The 19,570-nt window shown below is 40.6% G+C and overlaps 1 protein-coding gene across 12 annotated transcripts in view; it reads right to left on the bottom strand.

Annotated features, from left to right (window-relative positions):
* The window catches only part of FARS2 (phenylalanyl-tRNA synthetase 2, mitochondrial), a 245,622-nt gene that overhangs the window by 73,759 nt on the left and 152,293 nt on the right, over nt 1–19,570 (bottom strand). For 7 of the 12 annotated variants that reach the window (XM_062617816.1, XM_062617811.1, XM_062617819.1 and 4 more), the window contains one exon: nt 6,559–6,710. The exons of 1 other annotated variant lie outside the window; for it this stretch is intronic. In XM_062617816.1, coding sequence (XP_062473800.1) covers nt 6,559–6,710 — 152 coding nt within the window. Of the gene's footprint in view, nt 1–6,554; nt 6,711–15,005; nt 15,052–18,508; nt 18,586–19,570 lie in introns of those variants that run through there. 4 more of the 12 variants (XM_062617822.1, XM_062617821.1, XM_062617818.1 and 1 more) reach the window with 4 other exon arrangements.

The following is a 19,570-nucleotide window of genomic DNA, read 5'->3' as shown; positions in this document are numbered from 1 at the left end:
AGTCCATCTTTCTGTCAGATGAAGCAAGAAATACCCACCATAAGCAGATGCTGAACAGTTCCTCTTCTCTGTCCCTCCTCTTACTCCTCTCACAGTTCTTTATAAGAGTCTTAAGATTTTGGCAGGCAACTGCTATTTGGGGGACTTACAAAGCAACTTGAGGGAATCTGGTATCTGAATCCACACTGGAATTCAAAAGCTCTAAGCCAGGCATTAAAAAAGCTCTGAAGAGGCTGCTTAACCAAAATACATGGACAGATTCTAAGTCTACACAGGTATACGTAATAAATATAGCACTGAAAAGGTCTACTTCATATCAAACAATACTTTCTGGTTTGTGCTATAAAAGTGCATGCTCATTTTTGCTACCTCTGACTTCATTCAGTAGATACTATATAGAAGCTGGAACAGACCTGGTTGAAAGCTGAGAATTGCTAAAGTATCTGAAAAAGTCTTTTTTAAACAAAAATATATGCATATTTACTCAATTAATTCTCCATATTGATTTCGATATGAAACATTTTTGCTGGGGAGGGAAAGGAGGATTTAAAAGCTTTTCAGTTCAATTGCCTCAAATGTAAAAACTAGCACATGGCTCCCCTATGTTCTGTGAATGCCCCTGCTACTGCAGAGGGTATATAAGCTCTGACAGCCTCAGTCCTGGTGGGGGACAGCAGGGCATCAAGATTGTGAGAAAGTGGGAAGTGCAAGGCATCCTGGAGCATGGGAGGGTTACCTTGGAGTTACAGACATGGAACCCAAGCCTGAGCTCCTTGAAACCTGTAGGCAGCCAAGATAAAAATCTCACTGACTCAGTACTCAGTTATCTGGGCTCTGGCAGTACATGAGCAGAAGCCATATGTCTTCATAAAGCACATCTCGGTGAAGCCCAGCCTTGAAATGAATTTGGCCAGAAAGTCCGTGACCACCTCTAAGCAGGAGCTGCTATGAGAATGGAGCTTGTACACAGCTTGTACATAGCTGCAGTTCAGAGGAGAAAAGGCAAGGAAGAGAAAGAAACTGAGGAGTAGTTGGGGTCATTCTGTGAATCAATCAAACACCACTGGCTGTTGGGTTGGTCTGGGGCAGAGGGGAATGCTTGACATGCACACACCAGGAGCAAGGTGTTACCACACAGGTGGTACTGCTCCTGGTTGGGACAAGAGAGGGGAAAAAAGAGGGACCATGGGTACTACTGTAAGGCTTTCACTAGCCAATATATAGTCATGCTTTACTGTGACAGTTGAAGAAAGGCGCAGAAGCCAACCAGTATCCACTGGCAGAGCCCCCCATGAACACTTCATCTTTTACAAAAATATTAATTTTGCATTCATTTGACCAAATGAGAGAAAAATACTCAGAGCCGGAGAACGCAGTTCATTAATAGGAAACTGAGCCTCTGCTAGTTACAGTCAAAAGCAGCTTCTGCATTGTTTTTTCTGCAGAGAAGCTGCTACTGGGACTTTGCCAGTTCAGCAGTTAAAGGTAATCTCGAAGAATTCCTCGGCAAATTTTAAAGTGCTCAGGCTGAAGAACAACAACGTGTTCAGGGACTGAACTGATAGTTTTAATTTGAGTAATACTAGCAGCAAGCAGCACTTCAGAATTACTCTGCTTTAATTCACCTGTTCAAGAACCAAGCCAGCTTCAATAACTAAAGCAGACCTAAAAGTATTTGATCTTCAGCTAGATAAGGAAAAGTGCAATAAACCTGGCAACAAAATGGAAAATGATGTTGCTATGTTTTTTTTTCCTATATACTAACAAGATGCTAAGAGTGTGTATTGACAACACAACAGTCAATACAATCTAACTCTTCACTGTCAGATCCATTCCTTTTACTATATGGAAAAGAAGAGACACGGGTCATCTGAGTACTCCCAAAGTCTCTAAAGATGGTGCCACAATCCACTTATCTTCCTCTTCACAGCAGCCAATACATTTCCTCTCACTTCATTTAACAGACTCTTAGAAATGTGCAGCTCTCACCCCAGAAGCATGCAAGTAATTCACACAAAGGCAAGAATAAAACCTTTCTTACCTATTCCCCTCTCGTATTTTTAACATCACAGCTGTCAAAATGTAGCAAATCAATTTTGCCTCCCTTACAGTCTCCACACTGCCTTTTCAGGGTATTTTTAGTTGTTCTGATTAAAAATTTACCTCTTTAAGTACCACTGAGGACACAGTGCATTTCTTGATTACAGTTTTGTATACTTTTTTCAGCCTACCTATGTATCTTTCTTACAACAGAAGATGCGGAGGCATATCCTTCCTTCCTTCCTTCCCTTCTCTTTCAAACAGAAAAGAAATTTTAGTATCAAACTTTAAAAAATCAGTATTTTCTGTCCTCTTCATCATGAACAACACAGGTCACACACATGCCTATTCTACCACATATTCTACCATGTTTAATTAGCCAATATCTTCTCTATTATTTTGGACAGGCATGCTTTCATTACTGGAATTCCATGTTTGTGTGGTCGCAATACTTACCTGAATATCTCAGAAATGCAAGACACTGCTCTTACTGTGATTTTCTGCATGGCAGTAGTTTTGATTTGCTTATCCATGGTGGGCAGAGACCTTTCTACCTTCTGATTGCTACCCAGCCAGACTTTCTTTTTCCCTGTGAACCTGTTTCCTCTCTGAAACTGGAGAAGTCTTGATCAGTGAAAGGGATATTGCTTTCTGATTTCTGATTTAACTTCTATAGGTCAATTCATATTGATTAGACAGCTCAGATAAGGTGAGCAGTAGAAGGCCTAAAGTAGAGATACAGAGTACAACAGCCATTGCAAAAAGGAAAAAAACTCAGACTTTTTTTCCTCCCTTCAGTATCAATATAGAATGTTGCAAATTGAAAAATGCCAGCCACAGATCCTCACTCGTTTTGTATTTGCACAGCAATGCTTAAAGGTCCTTAAAGATCTCCAAGGACTGCAAAGAAATAATTCAGTCAGTTAACAGAAACAGTACCTGGTCACATGACTCATGCAACAGATGACAACTCAAGGCAAGTCACAGTGAACTGATTTTACAGACCATGCACAGAAAGATATATTCCACAAACCAAAGGTATGAAAATCTAAATGACTGTAGCTGACGCATCAGGCAAAGACAGCTTAAATCCATGAGATAGGCTGTGGAAAACATTCTGCTCACTGCAAAGGAACATTTCTTCTCTATTCTGTTTGCCTTACACATACCTCAACACCTGTTCTTGCCATAACTGCCACAGTTTCACTCAGTTTTCTTGGTGTCTCAGCAAAACTACAAGTTTTTTTTTTCATATCTGCTTATTTATTCTTCATATGCCTGAATAATGATGGTGTTGCAGCTATGTTTTGCGTTATTCATAAGGACAAGCTTGATACAATATTTAGATTCCAAGAATATCCTAAAAATCAGGTGACAGTAGGTCTTACTGTCTTACAGGTAAATAGGTCTTATAACCAGCTGCATTTGGTTGTGCCGGTCTATGATGGCCTTTTACGCTGCGATAGGTGATGGGAATGGATCAACAGCTGACAGGATTATCCTCTGACCTGTTCAGTCTCATGTACTACTCACTCCCCAGGATGCATGTGCTGAGTCATATCTTGCACAGGTGATGCTCCTCTCTTGCTCAAGAATCCCCTCTTCCCAGATTTCCCATTCTGACCATGGAAATAAACCCCCTGAGCAGCCACCTAATGTTCCAAGTGTTGTTCAGCAGCAGAGATCCACACATCTCCTCTCATGTGGTACCTAGTGCAGACACATATCTGTAATGTAGAGAGGTGTGTGGGTATTGCAGACACCTGAAAAGTCCATGTCCTCCTTTTAGTTTTACACTTTTGACTCAGAAGGAGTGTCAGGAGCAGGTGGACCTGCTTGGAATTGCTGGGATGAAAGTAAAGTGATGAAGTTCTTGTGGATCAGAGGGCTCCTGCTAAGCATCCCTACAGTTATCCTGGTTTCCAGAAACACTTTACACAAAAATAACTACCTACTTTGACTTACCTGCTAAATCTCAGTTCTTTGCTTGGAACAAAGCATATGGACCTCCTATATGAAGATAGGCTGAGAAAGTTGGGGCTGTTCAGCCTGGAGAAGAGAAGGCTGCGTGGAGACCTCATAGCAGCCTTCCAGTATCTGAAGAGGGCCTATAGGGATGCTGGGAAAGGACTCTTCATGAGGGACTGTGGTAATAGGACAAGGGGTAATGGGTCAAAACTTAAACAGGGAAAGTTTAGATTGGATATAAAGAAGTTCTTTACTGTAAGGGTGGTGAGGCACTGGAATGGGTTGCCCAGGAAAGTTGTGAATGCTCCATCCCTGGCAGTGTTCAAGGCCAGGTTGGACAGAGCCTTGGGCGGCATGGTTTAGTGTGAGGTGTCCCTGCCCATGGCAGGGGCGGTTGGAACTAGATGATCGTAAGGTCCTTTCCAACCCTAACCTATGATTCTATGATTCCTTTGGGAGGTCTACCTGTCGTACTGGTGAACAGGAATTTGGAGGAATCAGAAAATTCAAGAAAGTTAAATACAGAGATTTAACTTCAGTCTGCATGTCCTAACTACTAGAACATTATTTTCTAATAGGAAATGCTTATTTTTCTGCCTCAAAGATGTGACTGCAGCATGAAAAAGCTTGCTGCTTGAAACATGCTACAGTTGATCTAGCCTCACTAGGCTGGCATCTATTAACATTAATTTCAGCTGCAAGGAAAATAGAATATCTGCAGACTAAACTGAACCAAAAAGTTTATCTTCTGGAAAGCCTTCTTCACTCATCATTGGGTTTGCCTCAGTGTTGTGTCTTGTTTAGTTAAATTTACTTTTTATGCATTTGGGCTGGAACAGTTCTTAATTACCCCAGCACATTAACTTGGCATTCTCCTAAATTTGTGCTTTTCAGCAAGGAGACTCCTTCCTGCTGTTTCGTTTAATTGCCTCTGCTTTCTGGAAAGATGTGTCAATATTATCACCTTACAAAGCAGATACTCAAGATTTTTTTTTTTTCCAAGACATCTCTTCCTTGTTTAAACAATTACTTGTCTTATGCTTTTTTCCCATCCTTTCCTTTTCCCTCTAGAGGAATACATTTTCATTGCTAATACACACTGTAATTGTAATGTAATGGAGCACGATTATCAGTCCGAAGCCCAGTGTAATCTTCAAAGGTTTCTAAACCACACAGAAGTCTAGAAAGTAACTACACAGTATCACATAGATAGCTTCTATAAAGGATCTTAATTAAAAGACCTCTTTCTCTGTTCTGAATTAGTTTTATTTGCATAGCATTTTCTGTTTTCCAATCTTTATAGTATTGTAACCAAGAAAAGTTATTTTAAGAAGGAAAACAAGAATGCCAAATGTCCTAATTCCTCACGGAACTGGTATTTTTAAAGGGTGAAAAAAGCCCGAATTTTAAATTCTAGAAGTGATTAATTACAAGAGTGAACTTAGGAAGCTTCCTGTAAGTAACAAACATTCAAGACAGCAGCATTGCAGGTATTCCTATCCTATGTACTTTTCTCCCATCCTCCACAGCAGATTTACTACAAATTCAAGATAATGATTACAAGTATCTGAACCTGTAACACACACATCCATAGCAACATTGAGGATCTCTTCTGTTAATTTCTGTGCCCAGAGGCTTTTCTGCAACACTGAATTAGAGAAGCCACTGTACTGTTCCTGTAACAAGACAATTATCTTGGAATTAAGACTAAGCAGAACACTTTTCAGAGACTCAGTCTTCCAACGGCTTCAGAGAACAGACAGAATTACTTAGCGTGGCTTACATTATCAGTCCACAAAAGTTATATACCTGCATCACTGTGTTCTAAGAAGTAAGGTCATTATGTTTACAGTCTTTACCTATAATTATATTTTAATGAGGTGGATAATATCCTTGGAATTACTGTTTTTAATGAGGCATTTTAAAAGACATTTCTTTTAGTGTTGTAAACTAAGAGGACTACAACATCACTTACCAACAATCCCACCAAGTAGAAGGTGAGAAATGTTTCCTTCTTGCAGTGTCAAAACATACCTGAATGTTTGCTAAGTGAGGGTTTAATGGCTTTAGAGGACAACGCTAGTTAAATCCTAAGTCTGTGTAACAATTCTCAACAAGCAGTCATCTTTCCCATCTATTTGCAGAAATCACAGAGGGAACCAGAGTTGTATTCCTCGTGGAGGAAGAAACGATCTTGTACTGAACAACTGCCACCCCTGGTATATGGTTCAGGATATGTCACAGCATATCAAAGGAGAAAACGCATACAGCACAAATCTAGAACAGTAAATCCTGTCCCTACCTCACCGCTCTATTAGTATGGAAGATAATATTCTCAGTAAAGAAGAGAAGCATGACCCATGAGCTGAGCTGTGACTGATATAAAGACAAATATACAATACTGTTTTCAAGTAAAAAAACTTCCTGAAAGTGTTGTTAAATTTTTTTAGAGCTAAAAAATGAAATGTGCAAAGACTGTAAGAATTTCTTGGCATACGAAACTAAAGTATTTATATTCTGATCACAAGAAAAAGGTAGTAATGTACTTACTTTGGATGGGTAAATTCATCCACTAGGACAACCTTTTCTATCAGGTCTCCACCAATGGTTCGAGCCAATTCATAGAAATCATTCTTGGAGTATGTCTCAGAAGGTAGCCAAAAGGAGATGTCATTGATCAAAGGTGGGTATTTGCTGAGTGGCTAAAAGAAAATCAACACCATACCTTTGTAAGTGGCTGGACTTGGTAGGTATACCTAGAACTGTTTTAAACTTGTGTAACACACATAACACACATTTTAGAATCTTTCTGAAATGCTTTTTGAAAAGCAAACTGACCTGATAAACAACTGAAATGCAAGATTTTATACTAGGAGATGTCTTAAAGATCCCCTCATAACCAATTTGATTAATTCATTCAGAAGAAAAACTGGTTTTGCTAAAATCAGCATTTATGAGCCTGAACACACTTTTTGAGCAGAGCCATTTAAGAGGAAGAGATCATTTTAACATGATTATTCACTCGGTAGAACTGCACTTTATAAAAGCATTTTTCAGTATTTTACAGATTTAAAAGTTTTTATCACATTCATATATAAAATTTATATGTATTTTATATCATTTATATACACCATTATATGTCTTTTATCTGTACTGTCCAATTTCTGAGACGGTATTATCAATAAACAACTTCTTGTTAAAAGGTTACAGTAAGAAACACACTTGGGCTTAAAAAGAGGGATCAATTCACTTCCCAGGGTTTTTTATAGATATCCAAACATGAACAACAACAAAAAGTATTGCTGTTAACATAATTACTAATTCCACAAATACCACAACAGACTTTTAAAAATAAAGGGGCATCTTTGCTGCAGACAGAAAGACCTCATCTTGTGGTCAGAACAGTATAACTTGTTATTTGCAAAAACAGGAAGAGAAAGAGAAACAAAACTTAGTGATCATTAATTTTTCAGTTTTGATGAAACTTCCCTGGAGTCAATGGGTTTCAGAGCTCGCCTTTGCTGAGACATTTCCCCCGTCTGAGGAAAGGAAAATGGTAATGCTCTCTTTTCATGCCCTTCAGGTCCTGCAATATCTTACTTCTGCCTTCCATTAATGCACTGCACTTGAATAAATGTTTTTGCACAAGACTTTTGGGGTCTGCAGAAGAAAACATCTTTTCTTATTCTACTTGTATCTATAGGATAGCTAATGTATGCACCTTGCTCTACAGTATATTATTTTCCTCAAAAATGTATTCCATGCCTGCAAAATTTTTATGGTGGAGCAGTCACATCCTAAGTGAATACCTGCTAAAAGCAATAAACCTGTTAAAAAGGTAAATTTACAGCATGCTGATTTACTCAAATCCTGTTCTGTACAGTGTAAACCAGTCAATAAATATCTGCTAAGGAATACAGTGCAAGTTTTAAATTAATACCCCCCCAGTGAATAAACCTGTGAATCACAAATGGTTACCCAACTTGTTAAAAGAATAAACTCGTCAAATGAATGTACAGCCTGTACATCAAGTCAAAAAAACCTTCCTACAATAAATACATCACACAAAAGCTTTTGATAAAACACTAATGAATTAAATGTAAACATCTCTGCTAAATAAAAGTCACAGCTTCAAATGCTGGAGACAACCCTCAGTCAACAACATGATACATGTATTTTACATGTTTAAGTAACACAGTAATATCCTAAACCCTGAAAGGAGCAGAGTACCCACAATTCACAGTATGTGAGTATTTGCTATCAATTTCAAAAGAAGCAGGATTATGTCAGACACATGAAAACAGCACTCTTTTCCCCACTTCAAATGAGATGTACACAAGCACACAATGTAGTCTGATGCTGTACCTGGAACAGTCTGATTTACATTATCATTGCCATCAAATCTGACATGAGCAAAGTTATTCAAAGATGTAATAAACTGTAGGGTCTGTTCCCAATCAACCTCCCAGATTATCAAGTCTATAAGAAAACTGCTTCTTTGACTCAGTTCATGGTGCTACTAGCCTAGATACAGAACTGCATTTTTGTTAGTGCACACATGTGCGTATGCTTGAGTGTGTTACAAAGAGTGGAAGGAAAAATGCTTAAAACAGTAACTTTTTTATTATTAGGGTACAAACCTTTTCTCAGAGCTCTGTAATACAGAAAAATCTTTATGGTAAAAGGCAAGGCAATAATCCCATATTATACTCTCCCTTCACCACCTGGCTGCAGTCAATATCATTGCAGTAAGTATTATATCAACACTAAAGTTAGTATAAGGATAAAATTCTCAAACATATTGATCTGTTTGGTGTAGAGCTACATAATTATTTATTACCTACACGTAAAACATGAAAAGGGTAGGACAAGTCTCCAACTGGCGGGTTAAAAAGTTACCAAGTTCGTATTCAGGCACTCCTGCAAATACACACTGTGGTCCAACAGATCCCACTGTCATCACTGTCCTCGTTTCTAAACTTTCATGACCTTTAACAACAGAGTGGTCTAAAGTCCTTTAACTTGGGCTTTAGACTCTAAATTGGAGAGGCATACATTCAATGGATGGACCACTAAGGGGGTAAGGAATTGGCTGGATGGTCACACTCAGACAGTAGTGGTCAGTGGCTTGATGCCCAGGTGGAGACCAGCGATGAGTGGCATCCCTCAGAGGTTGGCATTGGGACTGGCACTGTTTAACATCTTTGTCAGTGACATGGACAGTGGGATTGAGTGCGCCCTCAGCAAGCTTGCTGATGACACTGAGCTGTCTGGTAAGGTCAACACACTGGAGGGGAGGGATGCTATCTAGAAGGACCTGGACAGGCTTGAGAGGTGGGACAATACCAACCACAGGAAGTTCGGCAAGGCCAAGTGCAAGGTCCTGCACACAGGTTGGGGCATTCCCAAGCACAAATACAGCCAAACAGAGGGCTGGAGCACCTCTGTTATGAAGACAGGATGAGATTTGGGCTTGTTCAGTCTGCAGAAGAGAAGGCTCCAGGGAGACCTTAGAGCAGCTTCCAGTGCCTAAATGGGGTGTACAAGAAATCTGGAGAGGAACTTTTTACAGGGCCATGTAGTGACAAGACAAGGGGTAATGGCTTTAAGCTGAAAGAGCGCAAATTCAGATTAGACATTAGGAAGAAATTCTTTACTGTGAGGGTGGTGAGACATTGGCACAGGCTGCCCAGAGAAGCTGTGGCTGCCCCACCCCTGGAAGTGTACAAGGCCAGGTTGGATGGGGCTTGGAGCAATCAGGTCTAGTGGGAGGTGTCCTGGCCCATGGCAGGGGGTTGGAACTGGATGACCTTTAAAGTTCCTTTCAACACTAACCATTACCCTATGACTTTGATTCCTTCCCAGGTTCAAGGCAAACAACAGCCCTGAAGACTGTTCCCTTATGAATTTACAGGTATTCTAGAGGCTCCCCTTGAGAGCAATGTGCTCTTCCCACTACATTTTCTGCTTTGCTGCTGCTTCCAGCCACCAATTCAGGTATGTCCTCTTCTTGACTTAGGTGTGCTCTACCACAACGCTTAAAGAACCTAATAGAACACTGGCCGGCTCTGCTCCCTGTATGCTGACCAGCTCCTTGCACACTGCAGGAGCCTGGAAGCCCTGCCATCCTCCTTCCACTGCCTGACCACCCCCCTTAGGTTTCCAGGGAACTGAAAAAAGTTTTTGGGAAAGGTAGAACTGATCCCACCTGCAGAGTGCTGCTGTGAGGCACTGGCCAGGCCTGGCACACAGCACTGCCAATGCACCGACAACTCTGCATCACTTTCTTGGTCCCACCAGAATTTTGTCACCACAGCACTACTTTAAATGTTCTGTTTGCTTTCTATTTCAAACACCAAAGTCTTTGGAATTTTTCAACAGCCTTGGAAAACAAGAGTGCTTTCCCAGTAGTTACACTATTGATAGGACTCTGCTGAGACCACGTTGTAGGGAACACTGCAGATAATGACATCGCATTTTTCAATCACTCAAGGTGAAAGCATTTAGGAGTATTGAATTACTATCATTTATTAAAATAATAAAATGGAAGCTTATGATGATCCACCCTCCATGATATACGTTTACTAGTCATTAGTCACACTTCATCCTCTGGTTAATAAATAAGCCAAGTACTTACTAAAACAGAAGCTTTTTTTCTCTCAGGGTGCTAATTTTAGTGTAGGAATGAGCAGCTGGACACCAGTGCTATACCCTGCTCTGCCAGCCTGCCTCGCCCATGCCTAGATGTACCTAAGAAGTGCATCACTCAGGGCTGACTCTTTATAATAGCTTAGGGCATTCCTCATCCCTACCACTTTGCTCTACCTTTCTGTCCAAGGTTACTGCCCTTGCACCAGCTAATTAAACACTTGCCATATGTATAGAATTCAGCTCTCCAAACCAAAGCAAATGGACCAGTTTGGGATTGATGCACTGCTCTGTCTCCCTGTCTCCCTGCAGGGAATGGCAGAAGAGCATTAGCCTCCAGTGGTGCTCTGAACTTCTCAGAATGAACATACAATTAAGATTAGCCCTTTTTGGACAGCAGCTCGCTCCCCCCAAACAGAGCGCTTCACCTCTGCAAGCTCACATACAGGGAACACCATGTGTCCATGTAAATATCATGAGCTCCCTGGATTCCAGGCACTCTGCTTGCACATGGACCATTTTGAGTGGAAGAGGGCTTTTTGCATATGGGTGAGAATGCTCTGTCCCTGGTTTGAATATCATGTGAGTGCCTTTGAGTGTTCCAAGTAGCTTCAAATCATTAATTCATTCAATGTGGAAAGGGAAGCAAGTACCTTTCACTATTTCTCACAGAAGCAATGGGAAAACAGGAGAGAGGGCAAGGGAGGCATCAGATTTCAAATGAATAAAGGGTGCATACCACAACTAAGGACGTGTTACATGGAACCAAAAGGGACTAAACAAACTAATGGCGGACAGATCCTCTAGTCACTTTTAAACAGAGCAATTCAATTGTACTTTTGGTTCAACAGCTCTCTCATGGCTTTAAGCAGGGTCAGTAAATGTAGATAAGGATTATACTGTTTTCATAATGAATGTGCTGTGCTTCAAGCACTTGCTCTTTACCATCATCGGAGACAGCTGGATGGTTACCTATAGCATAACAGGTCTTTAAGCAAGCTGCTTCTTTCATGGCATTCTGGAAATGACAGTATTACCAAACCAAATCTTTCTTTTTCTAGTTTAGTGATTTCTCATCTTGAAGTAAGTATGAAGGACAGCATAAAGATGTTGAGCTACTGAAGAGAACTGGGTGAACACCACCTTAGATAAACTTCTCTTAGGCCTAGCAGCAGTACTATGCAATCAAGTCTTCTAGGGGCTCTAGGGCTGGGGAAAGGGGAAGAAGCGCCCAAATACTCCCACTGTCACCACCCTTTTCCTCCCTTTCTACTTTCTAACCCACCTGGCTCTTTTCCATTCCTAAAGGTTTTAATTTTTCATGGTTGATGGAAATGTTTGATTTAGGAGCCCTGGTTCTGACCCTGCTCTTCTGTCTGAGACAAGAACCCAACTGAAAGCTATCAGCAGCCACAAAGGAGCATTTGCCTACAGATACTACAGCTGACTAGGCTGGCCAACACACGCTCGCTGGTGAAATCAATCAGCATCCCAGTTTCCACTCCAACTAGTGCAGTTCACAGCTCTTCATGGGGGTGCAAAAGGAGGGGGGGTGATGTCACACTCCCCTCTAGAGATCAACACTTTGAAGACAACCATACGTTTGGCAGAAGGCCTGCTTGTTTGTCATCAGCAGCCTGCACAATTAAAAGAGCACTGGATGACAAGTAATTGCAGTTCCTCATTTTGGCTCTCTCTCTCATCCCTGGGAAAAAATAATCATGAAGTATGGAAATACAGGAAGTAATTTGTGGAAAATATAAGAAAGAAAAATGTTATCAAGAAACATAGTAAATGAAACTGTTCTCAAAGATGAAACACACATTCTAGATCTGGGTTAAGCAGGGAGGTGCAACAGGGCACAGACTCTTTCTCAGTAAGTGTCAGCCTTCGATGTGGGATGAAGGAGCTGCAGCCCCTTGGCTGGGGGGCAAACCTGTGGACCAGTTCCCCCTCTGCTGTGTGTGCATGCCACCATCTGAGCTCCATCCTCTTCCCACCTAAGCTAAGCCCTATGAGGTCTTGTTGAAGACAAGAGTTTCTCTCTTGAGCCCTGTTACATGTGGCCTGAAGGTGGAAAACCAGGAGTTAAATTGCTTATGTTCTGCCTAAATGGTCACTGATGGCTCTTCATACAATATCATTTAATCACCTTTTCCAATGCTAGTGAAGCATCTTTGAATAGAAAAATATCCCCGAAGACTCATCCCAAATGCACACACACAAGCACATGCATAAGAACAAATATTTACAGCTTCTTATAGAGTAGCCCACCTGACAAAGGAAAGTCACTACCTAATATGACACTGAAAAATTAAGATGCGTAATAGCCAATGAAAAGATGAAACTTCTTAGATAAGCTACTCTATCTTTTACAAGCACCAGGAAGAATGCGAGAGAGGATTGGTGCTGTGGCAGAATGTGTGAGTAGAAAGCTTGTCATTAAAGGTTCCTATGAAGACAGGCTCAGGGAGCTGGGGTTGTTCAGGCTGAAGAAGAGAAGGCTCCAGGGAGAACAGCTAATCCTAACCCTACAGAAGGCATTGCTTGATGCATGCATTAAGTTTTTGCCATGCCCAGAAGTCAGATTTCCTCTTTTCTGATGGTTTGGTTTGTATGTTTTTTCTCATTATGTTTAATAATAATACTGAAGTAAATAGCTCACTGGGGTAAAATACTCCACATATCAACAATTCATATGAAAGACTTATATCTAAATAAAGAATGCAAGCATTTGGAAAGAGACTGCAGCAATACGAAGATGTATTTCTTTCAAACAATGGAAACAAATTGCACCCAACATTTTACTTCAACTTAGATGAAAAATCTCATATAAAGCACTGCTGATTATTTTTCCTTTTTTGCTCATTAAATCCACCATTTCAGAGAGTTATTGCTTAAATAGCAGAATCTTCAGAACACCTGAATATTACACCAAAATAAGCTGGCATCACAAATCTTACAGGCACATGCAACACCTGAAAAAGTCCTTCTTCCCACCTAGCAAGCTGGTTTTCTATTTTCTCTCTCCCTTCTAAAAAGCAGAGATTTCCAAGTCAATGGCAATGATGCTTCATATTCCTTGGCCAGGTACAGCTTCACATAATGTCCTGGACATTGCTATACTACAAGGGAATGTCCTCATCTTCCTGCACTTCCCAGGCTTACAAGCTAATCTGTTATCATCTAGGAAACACTACTGTAGATACTGCATCATAAAAAATCTATGCTCCCTAGGAAATGAAAATATCTCAATTGCCCATACAACAATATACCTGAGGAGATTACTGGTGGTTTTGAAACATTCTTCATGATTTTCAGTGCCACAAAAATAGCTGGGTTTCCCTCTTCACTTGGGGAAACTGCCTGAGTTGCAATGACTCTTGGTCAAATCCATTAATTTGGTTTCCAGAAGTAGTCAACTTTACTTTTCCCCACCCCTAAGTATTAAATTTATACTAATCACAACCTCCACAATGCAAAACCAGTAATACAACACTAGGGTAGTGTAGCAAGCAAGGCTCCACTTACTTGTCCAATACTCACAAGAAGGAGAAAAGCCTTTAATTTTTCCTTTCAGGCAGATTCTGAGCATTCCTAAAGCCATACTCTTCTTAAAGTGTAACAATGCTTAGAAACAGAAAGCTGCAGAGAAGCCGTAAGCCAAGAACAGATAAAGCACAAAAAGTACACTCAGGATTTAAGTACACAGCTACAAAATGTAAAGCACATTTAAATATCTACAAACCAAATACTTGTGCAGAGCAGGCAATTTCTTTAATGCCTTTCCCTATTTTACAAGAATCAGAAAATATGTTCACTATTGCTGATTTAGGAGAACAGGTTACATGTGGTAATAATTATGCAAACTGGATTTAACACATAAGCAGGAGGATGCAAGCAATCCTCAAAAGAGGTGATTTCTTCCCATTATTCATTTTTAGAAAACTGGAAAATTGGAAAAACAAATCCTCTGCAGCATATGCACCCCAAAGCATTACTTACTTGTCACATTTTGGTTTAGGCTGTCACTACTATGGAACTTGCGTGTCTCACACTAGCAAGATGAAGGAAATTGAGGACGGGTATGATATGAATAATATGGTTCTTCCCAACTGTGCCTTCTGTTGTTTGGCTATTCTCTGTAGCCTAATTCATATTCTGATCAGGGAAGTGGTAGCTGAAAATCAGGGAGTTTTTATTAACACCATGTACTTCAAAAGGTGCTCCTGTTCATGCATACACACACATGCACCCAGACTGTTCTCTCCAGCCCTCATTTCCCAGGGATACTCTACAGCTGAGCTGCAATGGCTAATCATGATGACTGTAAGGGTTTAGGCATGCTTTTAGAGACCACTTTATCAAAGGCTCTTTGCAAAATGTATCTTCTGCCTGTAAAACATTAGCATAAATGTTAAGCCAACTATCAAATAAACTCATCTACAACAAAACCCATGCTTCTATCCAAAACTGGTAAAAAAGAATTAGAGTGTATTTCCTACCAGTTTCAAGTTCTCTCCCCCTGCCCCCATACATATATGTACGAACACAAACTTGTACCTCTGAAGATACACACACAGTACAAGTTAGGCATATTTTAAACAGGAATTTATTCTTACATCAAATGCACAATGTACACTCACAAAGATGTGTTTAACCTTCCTGTAGGCATGCTGATATTCAGATTGTGATAACTACCTAGGACTGCCAGTCTGAAACCAGGGTCCCATTAGGTAAACAGAGCACAAAATGATAGCCCCTGAAGAACTTTCCACCCCAGGACAGTACTGGAGAAGACATGCTGAGGCATGAGGTATAAGACAACTACAACTGTAAACAGCATGAAAAATTGAATTACTGAGTAGGGAAATTTGAGTCAGGGTCAAGATCTGACTCAAATTTCAGGGAAACTTCTCAGGTAAGGGCCAAAGACTAAAGTCGAGACAGTTACTGTGCCATCCTCCTAGCCAGAATTCTATTCACCACACTGTAATTAAACCAGCATTGGAAAAATACTGCAAAAGTGTAACACTCGCACTCCTTACTAGCTACATACTTTTGTAGACAATAAGACTGAACACTCTGAACTTCTGTGGATTCCTGCTGAAACCACAAGCAGCTGGTTCTCATAGCTTCACATAACCAATATGAAATCTATCGTTATTTTAGATTTCCAGGTTTACTCTTTCACCTAATATTAATTTAATGTGAGTCTCAGCATATATATCACTGCTGGAAATTGCTTCATGGCTTATTTAAGTAGTTTGTATAACCATTATACTTCATCATTTGGGACACAATAAAGATCAGTTGATATACTCAGCAGCAGAATTACTCATTTGTGAGCTATTTGTTTTAAGAGCCTCAACCAGTCAAACTGCAAATACATGAGGTTTCAAGATCAGAGCAAATCACGGTAACATATACTTTTTGAAGCTTACTGAAGATTTTGCTAAGCAATAATTTAAGTAGTATCAGGTGTACTTTCACTGGGTTGCATTGGCCTACAAACCAACCCAACCCCCCCCAACCCTCCCAAACCAGACATTAGCAGCAAAATGATTCTACTGACAATAACTGTACATGGCAGCAGTATTTTTAACTGGAAATCCATTTTTATTTACATCATGTTAGGGCGAGCTCAAATTTCAATCGGGGCTACAGTTGCTCCTTTCTGTTTAAAACAAAATGGAAGGAAGTCCCTTGTGGTCTGTTCCCATTCACTGGGATTCTCTTTCACTTGTATCAACGACATACCTGCTGGGTATACCACATTCTCTACATACTCACCCCCATCCTCTAACCTAACAACATGCTTAATTCAGCCACACCTGACATGGAAATTGTTGAGGCACTATTTTTTTTTCATTTTGCTTGTGCCAAAGCCGTTCATGGGATACGCTGTGAATGGTAACACTCCTGAAGACTTGCGAGAAGCTGGCTTTCGCCATTTTGTTCCAATTTTTCAGATTATAGAGAGGCATAAAAAGTGGTCTTGACTCTTGGTTTTTGAACAGGGACCTTTTTTTTTGTCTCTGTGAAAGTATTTTTTACATTAATTGCACGGAAGGACTACGGCAAACACCAAGTTTGGGAAAATACGGAGAGTGCAATTTGAAATCCACAGGACACATCTACAGATTCCATGGCCTTTGTATCTTGTAAGGTTGCAGTTGTTTCACTCGGGATGCCACTGCTGGAACGTAAGTGACAAAAAATTTTCAACAAGAACAGCTGAATGTCTTCAAGTTATTCTGTCCTTTCTTCTCTAGTCCTTGACTTTTCTTTCAGTTACTTCTGGACTCCTTCCTTCTTTTTCTCCAGGACTGAGGCTCTGGATGTCCAAGGTACATGGAAGGAAGCAGTAGAAGACTCCCAGCTAGCAGAGGCTCCTCTTTCCACCCAGGCTGCTCACTTCCGTCACTGATCCATGACCTTTCCCTTATGTATGCAGGCCACAGTGCGGTGGCAGAGTACCCAGTGCCAAAGCCACCTTACAGGATTTTGTCTTCCCATCTTCCCCCATCACTTCAGGATTGATCCTGCCTCCGAAAACAAAAGTGCAGTTTTCACAGCTGTGCTGAGGGTATGGGGCGACAATGAGAAGTGGAACAGGGGACTGATACGGCTTTGAGGAACTGCAGGGGGAAAAGGGTCCCTGATCCACCTCACAGTGTAGTCACAGAAGCTGCTGCTGCGATGCAACTGGAACAACAAAGCAGGACAGTACATGGGAAAGAACAAAAAATTATCCTTCTCATCCTGACACTGTGAGAACCAAGGCTCTGGGAACAAGTGGTACAGAACAGTCACAAAACCACTAACATCCTTCAAATGGAGAAGGTTCAACTGCAGTCTCTGACTGGACCTGCAGTCAAAAGAGGATATCATCCAGGTGGACACACTGGTATTTCACATTGCAAGCTTTCAAACACCCATGTGGCACACTCTAGGTTTGTTAGTAAAGCCCTAGACCTCCCACACAGCTGAGAATTTGAGGAAACATAATTACATCCATGTCAAAAAAAAAACTATTGGTGATTAACTCTGTTAGCATAGAAAACTGAAAGTATATGTATACCTCTACACACACACTCCACCCAACAGGAACAAAATCCAACTGGGACAATTGTGTACAAAGCAGAAAACTCATAACATCCAGGAAGAACAGCTCAGAGCAGTTATTTTGCTTCAAGTCACCACCAGCTAGATCAAACCTAATGGAGGTGAACCTGAGAGTTTTCAAATAGTCTAAGACTGTGAAAACAACCTAGAATTACTTAAAGTATTTTCAAAGAACATATGTTAAGGACAAGAGCTGTGGTTTTGCTTATGAACATCATAGGCTTCTCTATACATCTGACTACTATCAAGGTGGCTATGAGATGGATGACTCGGATTTGTTTTGCTCTTTGGTGCACCAGCAGACAACAGCTGGAGATACTGCGTAAGATAATTATCACTAACAAATCTAAGCACAAAGGGCTATTGTTTTTTTTCTAAGTACAAGCAGAAAGGAATTAAAGTATTACTGATTTGTCCAGATTCAACACGTAGCTATCAGTAAGACTAGACTGCAGTGGGAGGGATGCAAACAGGGTATGCATGAAACCTACATCACTGCTATTAGCTCAGGGTAGCAGTGAGATTACTGGCATCCACATCCCCCATCAGTGGTTATTTTTACCAAGGGTTTCAGTAATACCATGTCAGTGCAGCCTTAGTCATGGGTCTAGGTTCCGGCACAATAATTGTTTCACAAATCCAGAATCAAAATGCTGAGTTCAGTGATGGCTCCTGCCCCTGAAAGCTGATGTGCTAACAGTATGACAAATGGAAAACTCATTACCTTGAAAGGCTGAGCGCACAAGTCCAACTGTGCTCCAGTGAAATTGTATGTGTGGCTGAGCATCTGTTTACTACACCCTATGGAAAAGCCACTGTATTACCCATTTGTGGTTCACTGGTATGTAAGCTGCTTATTTTTTAGACCCGGACTTAAAAGTCTACAAAATTACACTAGGGTTGGATAGCATTGGATATACCAGTTTTCATCACTTCTATTCTGTTTCTGAGGTATGCCTGAGTTTTGGAGAGCTGCTATAAATGTTTCTTTCATTACTCTGAGAAAACACATTCCTTGCTTTCAACACCCCACCCCACCCTGAGACTGATGGTAATACTTTAAAGTACAGAATTGCTTTGATGGCTTCTGTGGTCACTCATACTTGACTTTTCAAAAGGAGATATGTACAAAGTCTGGGAAGGCTTTCTGATTGATTTAAAAAAAGACCTTTGCATCAGTCTCAATAGTTTTTTGCCTTAAACTTATGCTCCCTTTCTGCGTCTGTCTTCTCTACTCACCCCACCCCTCCCATCTTGTTTAAACTTTCTCTCTTAGCCCCCTGATTTTTTCCTATTACCTCCAAGGGCCAAAGTACAGCCCTTCTCTCTTCTACCTTCCTCTTACTTTGTCATATCCCAGTATTTTCTTTTCTTGTATCCAGTCTCACACAACTGTCCATTCACTCACGCTCTGCCCATTTCTGAACCCCTATTTTCTTCTTTCTTTCCTGCGTTTTCAGCTAATTGTCTTTAGTTGAGAATGGGAATTCAAGTCCTCTTTACTCTCCAGATGCTTGCTGGTTGACTTTCTTTACCCAAATGTCAATCAGTAAAACTGGTTTGGATCAAAGATTTTGCAAATGACATTTGTGGTTTCTCAGATTAAACTCTTATTGCTTATGACAGCCATTTTGAAAGTTTTCTCTGCTTAAGCGCTGCAAGGCGCTGATCACTCTCAGCTGGATCTCAGGAAATACGGAGATCTCTGACCTGAAACTATTTAGGTACGTAGGTTATATGTGACTGAGCACAGGAACTATCCCATTGATTTAAATGGGACTACTCA

The sequence above is a fragment of the Pezoporus occidentalis genome, unplaced genomic scaffold, assembly GCF_034315485.1.
Source record: "Pezoporus occidentalis ecotype Australia unplaced genomic scaffold, CSIRO_AGI_Poc_V1 ctg2, whole genome shotgun sequence".
NCBI classification, from domain to species: domain Eukaryota; kingdom Metazoa; phylum Chordata; class Aves; order Psittaciformes; family Psittacidae; genus Pezoporus; species Pezoporus occidentalis.
This window is presented reverse-complemented; position numbering and strand designations above follow the sequence as displayed.